Raw genomic sequence first — 15,729 nt, 5'->3', positions numbered from 1 at the left:
CTATATAATGTACCAAATTAAAAAATTTAAATAATAAACCATTTTACATGGAGTGAAAAAATATTCATGTCAAGAATGGAAAACAGCAAGAGCTAGAATTTACTGTCTAATTTATAGTCTCTAAAAAAACCTACATTGCTGTTGAAAATGTGAAGGAGAGAGAGAGAAATCAAAGGATGATTTGAAGTAGTGTAGGTACTGTAGTTTTGTCTATGCATAGGTGGGTGTCTATGCATAACCATGTACACATCAGAAACACATTACAGAAGATATATCCCTCCTGCGTACACCTGAGGCCCCAGAACACCACAGAGGCCATGATCAACCAAATCCTCAATGGAGCCAAAGAGTCTTTCATTCAGACCCAGCGCAGTCTCATGAGGTTATTGTGCAAGAGGTGCTGCACCTCTGTGACATCTCCACAACCCCTTTGATGTTTTCATCATAACATCTATGTTTGAATCAGGCATATGTGAAGTGAAATGAGGGCGAGTAGGTTTATTCAGTGACCCTTCAATACAACAGTGACTAAACTGCTTTGGGTTCAATGCAGGGGCGTAGAGAAAGAAGTACATTTAAGAGATCATTTAGTGCCAGCTGCAGGAGAGGGAGCACAAAGAACACAAATATGGACTAAATGCATTTTTAATGCAGCATTTGTTACGCATGCATTCCATGCATGTATTATATGACTTAACCGAGTGTGTTGTGGATTTCAGCGGCAATCTGTATCGAGCCCTGTGTTTCACGGGTAACTAATTGGCCGGGGTGATAAAGACATGATCTGGGTGTTTAGCAGCTGCAGCTGAGCTGGTGTTTCAGCGCGAGCTCAAATTTACAGCAGAAGACTGACCTTGGGTTTAGGGACAGAGGGAGAATGTTTTTACCTTCACACACACGCACGCAGGCACCCTTTTGGCTAATCGCTGATCGCTACCACCAACCGCTCTGGTGCCCCTATTTGCACACATCACTAGTCTTTCAGTAGACCAGATCACTTCATCCATTTCATGCCACACTGGTTATTCATCTCTTCATCAGGGCTGTAGTCACTCTGCAAGGACTAGAATAAGCTAACTGAAACGTGTTTGGATTGCTTTGGGTAGTATCAGCTCCATGGTGTGGTTTCTGATGTAGATGAATAAAGGTGAAGATGTTTGTTGTTGAACTTTTTGGTTGACTCTCCTGCACACTAAGTTTGCATGATTCATTACACAGTTGATCATTTGAAATATTGAACATTTGGCTGCAAGCATCACATTTGTGGTGAGATTACTGTAATTGTAATATTTGGTAAACAAAATTTGTATGCATTACAAACAAAAGCAGAAACACACAGACATGGGTGATGCGTGCGGTCATGAAATTAGAGATCTTATACCCCTCACCCATTGAAACCTGATAACAAGTGCACAGGAGACACATCTGAGAAATGTTAATAGCAGGTGTAAACAGGGTCTCAACCACAGGCATTTTAAGGTCACAAGGATTGTTGCCTAATCCAGACTTTGATGTGGTATGTTTACTGTTAACTAGTACATTCAAATTCTGAACTATGTTAATAGATAACAACCATTACTGTACTGAAGCAAAATGCTGACGGAACCGATCAGAAATGACAGTGAGAGAGTTTTAGAAAAGGCCAATTGTTCAATCCTGATTGGTTGACCTTTCAAATCTATCTGGTAAGAAAGAAACAAATGAAAAAGTCCTGCAAAAAGCTAGACAACATGAGTCAGCACTTTATTCAACATGAGTCATTACTTTGTCAAGCTCAATGCCCTTTTGATGTACCTGCGACGGCAACAAATAACAGTCATCAGAAATACATCATTCATAAAGTTCAACAGCATTTTGTTGAGTTTGAAGTTCTGCTTCAGGGCATTTGAGTTTGAGACATTTAGCACTGAAATTTTGTATGTATGTGTGTGCATGCATGCATTACGTAAAATAAAAAGACAGACTAATAATTTAACGCAACACCAATGTAACACTAGAACAGTGGTGTTTATACAACAGGATATTTCATTAAACATGAAAGCAAATGGCTATTAAATGTCATACAGTAATGTCTCGATCAGCATGGATTGGTCAGAAAAAGCTATTGACACTGAGATTCACTCAGATGCGCAAACACACACACACACACACACACACACACACATACACCTCTGTAATCATTAGCCCTAATGTTACGGAGTCAAAGGGATAAAGAAGTTATCCTATTACACCTGCTCAGCTCCACTGAGCATCCACTATTTTGAAGTTGTAAAATATGAAGCTAAAATAAAGCATAGAGAGATTATTTTCTAATTGTCGTGACATAAATGCATAATTTCAAGCACAAATCTTAAAAAAAGTTTAACATTTTAAAGTGAACTATTTCAAATAAATAATTAAAATACATACTCTGTTTCTTCAAAGACCCACTGAAAATAAAATTACAATTATAATTTTTTATGAAATATTGCAGTGTTAGAATAAATAGCTTATCAATGTGGGTCATTTTCTTTTTAAATATGTACCTTCATAATCTTCAGTATAATCAGATCATAATTTCGGGGCGGAAGTGCATTTTCAATCTGAAATTACTTAAATTAGACGATTTGGGCGGAGCATCCGTTAACTCCTCCCCTTCAACTGTCAGTCAGCTGTTTTTACATCAAATCAATTTGCAGTGAAAAACAAAAGCCACGCCCACTCATTTTCTCATTTGAAATTCCTTTTCACTCGAAAATGCGTCAGACTACACAGGTAAAAACGATCGGTTCACAGGGACTTTAACCTTTCTAAATTCATTAAACTTTAAACACACACACACACTTTCATATAGCGTCCTATAATGACAACAATGAAACTGCAATGACAATAAATCTCTCTTAAGCTATTGTATATACAAAATACTTATAATATAAAATAATATATTATTAATAGTTTGTTTTCTAATTATTTGCTGTAACACCATAGGAGACAGGTTATTTGTCAACTACACATACAAGCAAGCGCCGTGTTGTTTCCTCAAACGAAAGCCTATGCATTTTCCCATAGAATTTTGGAAGATCGCAATAAATAAGCACTGTAATTAATGTTAACAAAGGTTTGTGATGTTTACAAGTTTTGTCTATAGTCTTTACAAATTAACACAACTTTTGTTACTTTTGAAGCCGAAATACAATCGCCAGAAGTAAAAAGCTAACACGATGCTATAAACTGACTACACTTAAGGTCGACCGATATCAACGTCACCACCATCAAGCCTTCGACAACTCTTTAAAACTTTATTAAAAATGTGTTCTCTGGTAAGAAATTACTTATCCGCATCTAAGCTTTATATGTGCAAAGACGAATTTTTAAGACACATTCAGGCTTTTAAAAAAATCACAAGTGGGTTATAATTGGTCTGTCTTATGTCATAGAATAAAACTTGAAAGTATTTAGACGTTTTGTTTCCCACAGACCTTATTTCAGGCGATTTACCAAAAACCCATTCAAAAAACATACAGACTTTGGAGCAATGGAACCGGAAGTCCTAAAATGCTAACTCGCTTCCGGGGTTTGCATGCAAAAATACGCCATCTCTGTGGCTCCCTATAGATAATAAATGATCACATCATTACCTCCAACCAAAGCCAACCGCATGCAAACAGTTCCCCACATTCGACAGAAACAGTCCGATTACTGTATCCAAATGGTCAACTTGTTATTAATATTCATGATGCATAGTGAAGCTCAGCTATTTAAAAAGGGCCCGAAATATCACTTAGTTAAATAAAACCTCAGATGGGCATGTTATCAATAAAATCAAAGATCATTTAGCTGATTCGTAAAATAGGTATTAGCAAGTAGCAGACATTTGTCTAGTTACCACTTCAAAAGATACTTGCAGTAGATACAGTGATTCAGTTATTCTCTATTAAGGTTGACTGTGTTTTTTGTGGCTCTGCATGTACATGCTAATCTAGAAAGGGTCTAGTTGTTATGCTCTCCTTCCCTCTTTGTATGTGCCCAAGGACCAGGGATTCCCTCTCTTTTCTCCTCCTTCTAACCGACTGAAAAAGAGACTCCACTTAAAGCCTATTCATCTGCCAGACCGCCCTGATGGATTGGTTTGGCTGGTTAACGCAGTGAAAGGCACTGTTATGCAGATACGAGCAGGTTACTCGGGGGGCAGAGACCAGTGTTTATCCAGCCAGCTCCAAATGACTTTAAGGATGTTTAAACATACTGTATGTGTGAACATTTATTTTTGCACCTTTCCTATATGCTGAGTCTAAATCTAATCATAACCCAAGGTTCAGAGAACACAGTCTGTTGGCTTTGTTTCTCTTTATTTCCGTTTTGTCAAGAACTCCATCTTTACACTACCTGCAAATATCTGAAGTTTGAGCACAAGAGCTATACCAACCAAGTGGGTCATATAAACTGGCTGATCAGATAGCAAATACTCAAAGACCTGATTCTAATAGGGGTTGTAATGAGTCTCATTAACACAAAGAAAATCAATCAAGCCAACGGGATCATAAATTATTCAAATCATCGTGTTACACAAGCTACAATATTCCTTCCTTCTACATTACAGGGCTAATACCGTCTACTGTATATGCTGCCAGGACGAGGACAAAAACGCTTGCAAATTTACCTTCGGAAATAACATACAGTGCTTAAAATGGAGTGCTTTACAAAATAAATATGATATTGGTTGTTTCATGAAGATCTTACAAATATATACAAAGCACAGTATATAATAAAAACTATTCATTTGCTAATAAGTCCTTTATTAAATAGCTTTTGAGCATGTCACGCCACTAATCTGAAAAACTGTTGCGATTTTTTAATGAATCATTGTAAACTAGACTTTGTTGCCATACTGATCTACTATAAACTCTTACTCTCAGCACAATGTAAACTCAGCCAATCAGATTAGAGTTTGACAGCACTATGCTTTAGACGGTCCATGAGCTTACTGTGGGTGGTCTGTGTGCGTGTTGTCTGGGAGACTAAAGCAGAATGGGTTTAAAGGGATAGTTCACCCAAAAATTTTAATTCTGTTATCATTTACTGACCTTCTTATTATTTTAAACCTGTGCGACTTTTTTTTCTGCGGAACACAAAAGAAGATATTTGGAAGAATGTCATGAAACCGAACAGTGACGGTACCCATTGACCTGCATTGGTTTTGTGTCTATACTACACTATAGAAGTGACTGAGTACCATCGCTGTTCGGTTACCCACTTTCTTAAAATATCTTCTTTTGTGTTCGGAAGAAAAAAAGTCACACAAGTTTAAAATAATAAGAAAGTGAGTAAATGTTAACAGAATTTAACTTTTCGGGTGAACTATCCCTTAGAGGACAGCAATACATTATTTTAATAATGTGCATTTTTAGGGCTGTAGTCTTATTAATAGAAATAATCAGTAACAAATTACAAAATGTGTCCATTGGTACAAAAATGTAATCCTGTCATAAATACTTTTTCCAAAGCCAGGTTTTACATTTTATCAATACATGTATTCCCTGGGAATCAAATCCTTGGTTTCAGGGGCATGCTCTACCAGCGACAAGAAAGCCAAAAAGACTCAGTTCATTGAGGACCAGCCCTCTTGGCTTTACAAAGTTACAGCAGGACACGCCTCCAATTAATATTTAGACATGAATATTTCAAGACAAATATTTTATGCTTTACAGATGGTAAAAGTGAATATGGGTAGATGTCTCCATACATAAACTTTTAATTTGCACCAGTATGTCCTCTGCTCCGTCCTACTGCTTTCAAATAGACTAAATGGAATATAAGTTCTTGTATGGAGATGATTTTCATCACTAGGTTTACCCATGCAAAACACAAACCGGGATACTAACCTTTCTCTCTTGTTCACTCACTCACATACACGACCCAAACAGCCATCTTGATAACAATCTCTCTTTATAAAACGTCTCAGACGCTACCGTTGGTAGCGTGTAGGAGACCCCATGCCGTGTCATAGGTCACTCGGGTGAACACAAATGTCAACACTGTTACAAATGTCCACTGTAAGTTTGTCTGGGATACTATTTCGTTTTATTGTAGCCCCGCAAAAGACAGACAATTAAAAGCACATTCCAGAGCTGACTGTTGCCCCGTAATTGTTTACAGCAATGGAGAACAGCCGGATGAGGATTTCTTCTTACCCTCTAACCAAGCAAACCCTCCCGCTATAGTGGCTCCCCATAAGAAGACCAGTCTCTAGCTTCTTTACAAAGCAAACAGAGAAGGACAAAATGCTCTTTGAGTTGATCCGATTCATTGGATCTTGGCTTTTACTACGTGGACATATAACGTTACTCTAAAGCATAGCGAGAACCTTACAAAGTCACTTTCAAAAACTAGGATACGACATTGTGATGTTTTGTACTATTTTCAAACAAAAACAGACGTTGAAGTTGAGTAATTGTTTTTCATTTGGTCATAACTCAGAGGTCAAAAATGACATATGAAATTAGAATAATTATGATTAGATTTTATTATGATTTCCATTTGAATCCTTAACATTTGCCACTTCACGGGTCACTCTTCTGAACCAGAAACAGAATGTGGAGAGACCTTTATACTAGCTCAAGCATAAATAAAGCCTGAATATCCTGGCTTGAAGCGTGAACAGCTAGCTCAGTGTATGCTGTTATCTTTGCACATACAGGTCCTGAAAAATATGCCTGCTGGCTCTGGCACGCACTCAGCTCTTTTAAGATTCTATTGAGTTCTCGTATTGTGTTGTGTGACTTTATCTTTATAGAACACCAATTTTCTGTTGAACACAGAGAAGCATTGAAATGCTAACCTCTCCTTTGCTGACCAAATACGCCATCAAAACTCTTTCAAACAGTACACTTAAATCTGACTGGGAAGCTGAAATCATTTCCGTCTCAGGTCTGCATTTTCAGAATCGACAAGGGGTCTTACCTCCATTTATGCAGAATGAAGCCAGGACACTGCTCTCCACAAACATTACAAGGTTGTCCTCTGTTTAAGCTATCAAACACAGTGGGCTATAAAAAAAATAGAAAAAATAAAAAAGGTCAGAAAGATTTTTATCTAAAATGCAAATATGTTAATATACATGATCATAATTAATCCCACACTTGTCTTGATATTTGTGAGACAGCATTACTGTATAAAGGCATTTGAGATATAGAACATTGAAAAGAGATGTACAGTTGAAGAATGACCTTCACGTGCATAAAGCAACATTGAAAACAAAACGCATATTTTAAATGAAACTTCATTCACATTACGAAGAGAATTAAAATAGAATCAACAGCAATGCATTTGCACGCGTTGTCATGTCATAAAACAGTTTGGTGAATAATCATTTGCAAATAATAAAACACATTGAAGAAAACTAAATGTATTTCCAGTAGCCTATTCCCAGTCCAGCTTTAATGAAACTGAATGGCTAAGCCTGACTGATCTACTATTTGTTGGTCCATAACATCACAGACGCCTGTTTCATCACTTCATGAGCTACACGGAGATAACTCAGTCACTACAAAGAGCCGCTTTCTTTTAATACATCACCAATGCGCACCGAGTAACGAGGCAATAATTGAAGTCATTTAAATGTGTCGTTAATAAAACAGCCCGGACCGCTTTACTTACCGACTGAATTCTTTTTTTAAGGTTTCGGGTAAACATGACGCCTCGAGCGAAGTGAATTAAAAAAGCTTCTGAAACGGGTCCGAGAGTCGAGACGGGAGAAGATTTGTGGTGAAATGCTCATCGCCACTTTGGGGTTAGAAGTGCTCGTGCGGTCCGTCCCATCAGTTTTGTTGTGAGCTTGTGAATGAAATGACTGCATTTCCGGGCACGCCGACGCTTCTTCAAAGTATCCCGGTAAATGTCAGAGAAAATAGCCTACATTCCCGTGAATGTGGTCCACAGATATAAAGTTCACATAGACGTCTATTGCACTTATGTAAATGACACATTTTCGTATAATGTGTGTTTGTTTGTGTGCGCGCGAACTCATTTAAACATTTATTTTGCATAACGAGTCTAGTTAAAAACGAATTATTAGCTACATGTAACTATTATTTACAAGCAGTTCAAACGGGAATTTGTGTTCATTTTGAATATTGTTTTGCACATTTAAAATCACACTGTATGTTAAGCGTCAGAGAGAGAAGAAGAGAGAGAGAGAGAGAGAGAGAGAGAGAGAGAGAGAGAGAATGTAAACACGCATCACCATCATGATTCACATCTTGTTAAAATGTGTTGGTGTGTTAAAAATGTTCAAGCGCTTATTTCATTTTTAAAAATGAGTCCCTATTAGGTTAAAATGCATAAAAATGGGGAAAAGGAATGAATGTAAACCCATAGGGTTCTCAGAGTTTACAGGCATCTTCTCTGTTGGATTTAAATGTGGTCTGGTTAAGTACAAAGTGTGAGTTGAATCATAGATGTTCATCTGTGAGGAGTTTCCATAACAGCTTAATTCCAGCAAACAGCCTCAGGGCGGTACTGACATGAGCCCAAAGGAAGTTTGTTGGTTGTCATGGTGACAGTAAACTGTGTCTGCATGGGCTCTTGAGTGTTTCACCTGTAATCTACCAAAGCTTCCACTATATCAGAGAGGCCACACACAAGAATCATGGACGATCACAAAATTGCTTCAGGCTAAACAGCTAAAGAAGCCCATGAAAGTTGGGTGGTGTATGGAAAACGCCACTGGACACAGGGTTGTAAAGATGTCTGATTGTCACGAAACAACAACCTAAGAAATTACATTTTATATCATTACCATAATGTATAGAAAGGAAAGACCATTTTCATTAACTGTAATTATAATTTCAATTCTAAGCACTACAGTATTTTTTATTGCATTACTTATTTTCATTTTCACTGCAGGAATTACAATATTACAAGAATGAAAAATGATGATTATATGAAACATCTGGACACATTATGATCATTCAATTTTAATGTGCAGAAAATATTTTCCTTTTAAAATGAATGACTGTATTTCAGAGAAACATTTACAGTGTCGAGAAGAAGTATTTTCCCCTTCCTGTATTTTTTGGTGCATTTTTGTCATGCTTAAATAATCCAGATCAAACTAATTTTAATATTACTCAAAGAAAACCAGAGTAAATACAAAATGCAGTTTTTAAATTATGGTTTTAAGGGAAAAAACAATCCAACATTTCTGACCCCATCTGAAAAAGTAATTGCCCCTAACTAGTTCCGCACCCTTGGCGGCACCAAGAGCAATCAAGCGTATGCGATGGCTCGCAATGAGTCTTTCACATCACTGTGGAGGAATTTTGGCCCACTCTTCTTTGCAGAATTGTTTTAATTCGGCCACATTGGGGGTCTTCGAGCATGAACAGACCTTTTAAGGTCATGCCACAGCATTTCAATTGGATTTAAGTCCAGACTTTGACAAGGCCACTCCAAAACCTTTATTTCGATTTTTTTAGCAATTAATTCAGAGGTGTAATTTGCTGGTGTGTTTTGGATCATTGTCCTGCTGCATAACCCAAGTGTGTTTAAGCTTGAGGTCACAAACCGATGGCCGGACATTCTCTTTTAGGATTTTCTGGTAGAGCGCAGAATTCATGGTTCCATCAATTATGGCCAGTCATCCAGGACTGAAGCTGCAAAGCAGCCCCAGACCACCACAATGTTTGACTGTTGGTATGATGTTATTTTTATGAATACTGTGTTAGTTTCACGCCAGATGTAACAGGACGCACAGCTTCAAAAAGATTCAACCTTTGTCTCCACAGACAAGAATATTTGCCCAAAAGTTTGGGGGATCATCAAGATGTTTTTAAGCAAATGTGAGACAAGCATTTTTGTAATTTTTGGTCAGCATTGGTTTTCGCCTTGGAACTCTCCCATGGATGCCATGTCTCTTTCTTATTGTAGAATCATGAACACTGACCTTAACAGAAGCAAGAGAGGCCTGCAGTTCTTTAGATGTTGTTCTGGGATCTTTTAAGACCCCCTGGACGAGTCTTGCTCGTCCAATTGCTCTTGGAGTAATTTTGGTAGGCCGGCCACTCCTGGGACAGTTTACCACTGTTCCATGCTTTCTCCATTAGTGGATAATGACTCTCACTGTGTCCCAAAGCCTTAGAAATGGCTTTGTAACCCTTTCTTGATTGATACATTTCAATTACTTTGTTTCTCATCTGTTCTTGAATTTCTTTAGCATGATGTGTTGGTATTTGAGATCTTTTAGACTACTTCAGTTTGTCAGACGGGTTCTGCTTAAGTGATTTCTTGATTCAACAGGTCTGGCTGTAAATAGGCTTGAGTGTGGCTAGTGAAATTTAACTCATAGGAAAATGTTTGGATTGTGGTTTCCCTTAATGAATAAAACCATCATTTAAAAACTGCACTTTGTATTTGCAAATACAAATAATTTGATGATCTGAATAATTTAAGCATGACAAATATGAAGCAGGCATGAATCCAGAAGCGGGCAAATACTTTTTCACACCACTGTAGCCATATACTAGTTTAACATAACGTATATGGTCAAGACAAACACATGAACGACACTATTGTAGGTCAACACAAGTTTTCTGTATCAGATTGTTATTTTATACATAATCCATTCATTATAAACTGCATTAGATGTCAAATTATATGGCCTATGTCACAGATACATACAATATTTAATTCAATGAAAAGAGATTCAAATTACATAAATGCAAACAGAACTAAACAACGTAAGGAAATTGTATGTACAACTAGAAACTGAATAAATACTAATTACAAAAAGAATGTACGTTGTAATAATTGAACTCTATATTGATGAAACTATTCAGCAAGAAGAAGAATGAATACAAAATAACAGACGAGATACAAGATAAATTGTTATACAATATTCTTGTTGGCTTGACCAAATATTAAATTGTATGTTGCTTTGGATAAAAACGTCTGCTAAAGGATTAATCTGAATGAATAAATGAATTAACATTTATGTTTTAAAATATCCATTGACGAAGAACTCTTCAATACAGCTAAATGTTAAAATTCCATTTTTATGTAAAGCACCATGTTTAAGCCCATAAAAAACACGATATCAAAAATATCTATTGATGTAGATGTAATATTTTACTGTTATTCCCATGCATGTATTGAAGATTGTTTTTTTCTGTATAATATTTTTTACGTAATATAATCGATTGTTTTTTACAAATATATGGCACCAGTGATACCAATAGATTTCAATGTACCAAAAGATTTTTATCCTGATAATAAAAGTGCAGTATAAAATCTCTACATATAATAGCAGTGAAGTTATCAGGTAAAACATAACAAAGCTTGACTAAGGTAGGATTTAAATAAAGTGATGAAAAAACAACAAAACACAACCAGTCAAGTATTCTGGCGGACGTTACCCGACATGAATAATGTTAATTCAATAACCATCTAAATTCATCTACTCCATCCATACAATAAAACCCTGTTATTCACTTTAAATTTTGTGAAACCTTTCCTTTGAATTCATCTGACCTCAACTCTCACACTAACAAGTGTCCTTCTCCAACCAACCACTGTGATAAAACCATTGACCGGAAAGTGACTACATATTCACGCCTTTTTAAAGAAACATTGAGGTCACATCTTATAAGAAAACAGCCTTTAGTACTGTAAACTAGACTAGCTGATTAGAGTATTTGAACCTACACACAAACCATTAAAAATAATACAAAATATATTTTTCAGCCTGTAAAGTTATATTATTATATTATTACAAATTATACTCATTTATACTGATTTCCAGTCTTTTTAGACTTTTTACACATAAAAAATAAACATGTATGATTTTGTTTCATTTAAAGGACTAGTAAATTCCTCTGAGGTGGTTAGGGGTAAGGTTAATTCAAAGCGTCACAGAATGTTAAGAATCCATTTCCTTCAATTTTCCAACAAAACTTAACCCACATGTCTGTTTGCCTAAACCCAAATGTGTTCTTGACTGTAATGCTTTTACTGTAAGGCTCCCTCTGCTCAGTTTGGTTTGTCTTAAACATTTAAGAATTAAGAGATCAAAATCATATTGACCATTATTGGGGTTTAAACAAAAAAAATCTAAATGATAAATTAGCAAATATTAACACCAGTTTAAAACACACACGGTTTTGTTTCTAAAATTACACAAGATATCAAAAAGATGTTCTTCATTGTCTTCAGCACCACAGACACAGATGAGTGAAAGATATCTAATTAAACTTCCATTCAAAGCATTAACAGAAAAATCCCTATAATGTATTTGTAGTTTGACATGATGTTGCAGTATTATTGTATCCTATAACCTGCTCCACTGCTACCGTCTGTCATACAAGAATGTTTAAAAAAGCTTATAAAAGCTCTGCCAGATTTTATTGATATTCATTTAGCAAACCTGACAAGTACCCAGGTGTCATGAAACTTCAACCAGAAGTTCAGAGTAGGAGGAGGGAGTGTACACACCACATTTCCCAGTTACTCTAGTGCCATCCTGTGGGGGTAAAATAAATGTGGGTTATTAACTTTGTTAACTTGTTTTGTTTTACAAATGTTATATTTTATGTATAGGACAGTGCTTTTTTATGAAACCATTTAGCATTAAAGGCTCATTTGATCTGAATGATTAGCTTTTAAAAAAGTGTCCTCCACAGCACTTGACTCCCAACAGTCAGTTCTTTGTCTATCAGTCTTTAGAAAGTGGATTCTTTTAATGTCTGCCAAAAGTCTCCCTCTGCTGTTTTAAGGGACAACTGACTCACTTGCACCAAATATAAAGGATGAGAGAGATTCTGCAACTGGCTACACACAAACTAAGCCAACACCCCCCCCCCCCCCCCCCCCACAACCAAATTCCCTTTAACTGTTTAGGATCCACATATCATTGCCGTTGAAAGCACAACATCAAAAATATTACTTTATTATGGCGTTTTAACACTGCTGTGAATTTCCTGCGATTTGTGTATGTCAGCGACTGCATACTTTCCTTGTGAAATCCAGCTGGTTCTATCTGCCACCTTAAACCCAGTTCATGAGAGGTCAACGATCAGATAATAAAGCATAGCTATTTCAAAACTGACAGCTAAGACCAGTTTTCTGCTAAAGTATCCAAAAATGTGAAGAGTCCCTCAACTACTTTCTTTAAGCTTCGGAGAGTTCTGTGACCCTACAGGCTTCTGCATGCACAGCAGGGGGTAAAACACTAATGTTTCCGCCCGGTCTCGAACCGGGGACCTTTCGCGTGTGAGGCGAACGTGATAACCACTACACTACGGAAACCGCTGATGTCCTACCCACTTTGAAAGGTCCCGTGTGGGCCTTATGCAGGCTTTCTCAAGTACCTCTGCTTTGAGTTTGAACATTTTATATATCACTCTTCTGACACAGTTCAGTTCACGTCCTTATTATGGACGTGAAGAGTAAAATACTTGGGAAAAAACGCATGTTTAGGCCGGACAATTTCAAAAGCAGATCATTGTTTCCGCCCGGTCTCGAACCGGGGACCTTTCGCGTGTTAGGCGAACGTGATAACCACTACACTACGGAAACGTGTAGGGACCGGAGAAAAACGTGGATCTCCACCCCCACATGTAGCGCCGCACCGTACAGCATCCAGGACCTTCTCGTGTTTTGTCCTCTTGACCAGGGGCGTAGCAAGCTTTTCAAAAGTGAGGTGTATGGATGTGATTTGTTTATTAACAATAAAAACGATGGATACAAAGACAGGGGGGTACAACATGAATAGCATACAAGATATAAAAAGCTTCTCATTTAAATGAGTGATACTACAAAAGTATAAAAACACACTCGGAACACACAAAAAATAAGTCAAAATTTAACAGACCGCTGCGGATTAACACACCGTTGCCATGAAAAACAGAGCGTTGCTATGGACGCAGTTCTGTTCAAGCAGGCAATATAATCGTTTTTAAATCAATAAACTCCTTTTTAAATCAACATTTTGTGTAAAGTTATGATTTATTTGGTAGGTAGCCATGAAATAAGCGTATAATGTAAAGCGAGGCGGTTGTTATAGCAAATAGCCTACAACCCCGACAAGCTGATCGGGACCCCGACGCGAATAAACATTATCCCTTAACTTACATATCAATTAGTATTAGGCTAAAAAACTAAATATAATAACGAAAACACTCGAAATGTCAACAAAACAATAACAGAACATCTTCCCAAACACATAAACCTCGAAAGCATAAACATTCATTCAGAGTACCTGGAAAAGGGAGATGTTTCATGTAAATAACCATAACCATAAGTTCCCGCCTCCTCAGCACGAGCTAACCGACACAAGAAAGGCGGGACTTAAGGCAGAACAGCCAATCATCAGCCGGTCACATGTTTGAGAGGGTGGGGGAGAGGAGACAGCCGCAGGCAGCGAGCGCAGACCGTAGAGCGGCCAGATAAACGCAAGAATGAGTGACTGTAGTAAGGCGTTTGTGCAAAACTGCGGAAAAACTGCAGAAAAAGTGTGGGTGTTGAACCCTCTCACCGGGAAAAGTGTGGGTGTTAAAAACCCCCACATCCCCACGGGTGCGACGCGCCTGCTCTTGACACCAGGCTGCCTTAAAAGAAGAACGCGTTAGTCAAAAAGTCAAAATCTGGATAAAATGCATTGTATAATAGCGTGTATTATTAACATTGTAAACATTGCGTGTATAATAAATTAGAAATAATTTTGGTTATTAATACGCATGTTTGTATTGTTCTGACAAACAATATGTATGAAATGTATGAAAATACATCAACTAGCGTCTTTATTTTCTTTCTTTCATATTTTAGCATTATATATTATCATAGAAGAGCTGGCTAGTGTGTCTGTGTTTAGTTTGGCTGCCTACCTTTGTGCAACCATTTTGCCGTAGTCGAAAAAGAACATGGCGGCCTCCTAAGGTTAAAATGAGTATTACATTTTTAAGAATTGAAAATATTCTATGTAATGCTATTACAAGGCACTGAGACATACATCTCTCTGTATACTGGGTTTCCTTGAACATGTCGTATGTCACCGTTCTGACACGTTTCAGTTGACGTCAGAAACGAGACAAACAGGCGTATTAATTTTTAAGATTAAAATACTTGAAAAATGCACGTTATGCCCCGTAGAGGGGGCAATTTCAAATGCATAAAGTTGTTTCCGCCCGGTCTCGAACCGGGGACCTTTCGCGTGTTAGGCGAACGTGATAACCACTACACTACGGAAACAGCTGAGATTATTTACTTCTCCTTGTGGTCCGGTTTCTAAGCAAATACTGTAGTGGCCTAAAGTGGCTTTCTCAAAGTAGGGTACCTCTGCTTTGTTAAGACAACTGTTAAGTTGACAACTGTTAAACTTAACTTTGTTATGACAACCCCTTTTTAAGGGTGCTTCACTACATACTCCGTAGTTTTAGGTTTAATATGTATGTGTCACGGATGAAAATGAAACATCCCCGCTTAGTAAATGGTGTCATCCTCTTCTCTTCTTCTACTTTTCCTCTGTACCTGCACCGCTCAGCGCGACCGTCATCCAGCGCGAGACACACGCGGAGTGAGAACCCGTTATGTAGTGTTGTGAAACAACTAAGTTGCTACAAAGCTGTCTCACACTTCTTTCCTTTTACATAGAGTTGTTCCGATTGCGAAACCATATCGGTGCGTACTGGAGTCAGTATCCTGAATCACCTTGGTACACCTATAACAAGTGTTTATTTTCGGACTATTTTAGTCCAGCGG

General features: G+C 37.5%; 1 protein-coding gene across 1 annotated transcript in view; it reads right to left on the bottom strand.

Annotated features, from left to right (window-relative positions):
- The window catches only part of prickle2b (prickle homolog 2b), a 62,703-nt gene extending 54,747 nt beyond the window's left edge, over window positions 1-7,956 (bottom strand). The window contains exons 1-2 of the mRNA XM_079482888.1: window positions 7,636-7,956; window positions 6,940-7,025 (exon numbers count right to left, since the gene is read on the bottom strand). Of these exons, the coding sequence (XP_079339014.1) occupies window positions 6,940-7,025; window positions 7,636-7,671 (122 nt within the window). The 5' untranslated portion in view covers window positions 7,672-7,956. The remainder of the gene's footprint in view (window positions 1-6,939; window positions 7,026-7,635) is intronic.
- Window positions 7,957-15,729: the final 7,773 nt, after the last annotated feature.

This window comes from Barbatula barbatula, assembly GCF_947034865.1.
Source record: "Barbatula barbatula genome assembly, chromosome: 20".
Taxonomy (NCBI): Eukaryota; Metazoa; Chordata; class Actinopteri; order Cypriniformes; family Nemacheilidae; genus Barbatula; species Barbatula barbatula.
This window is presented reverse-complemented; position numbering and strand designations above follow the sequence as displayed.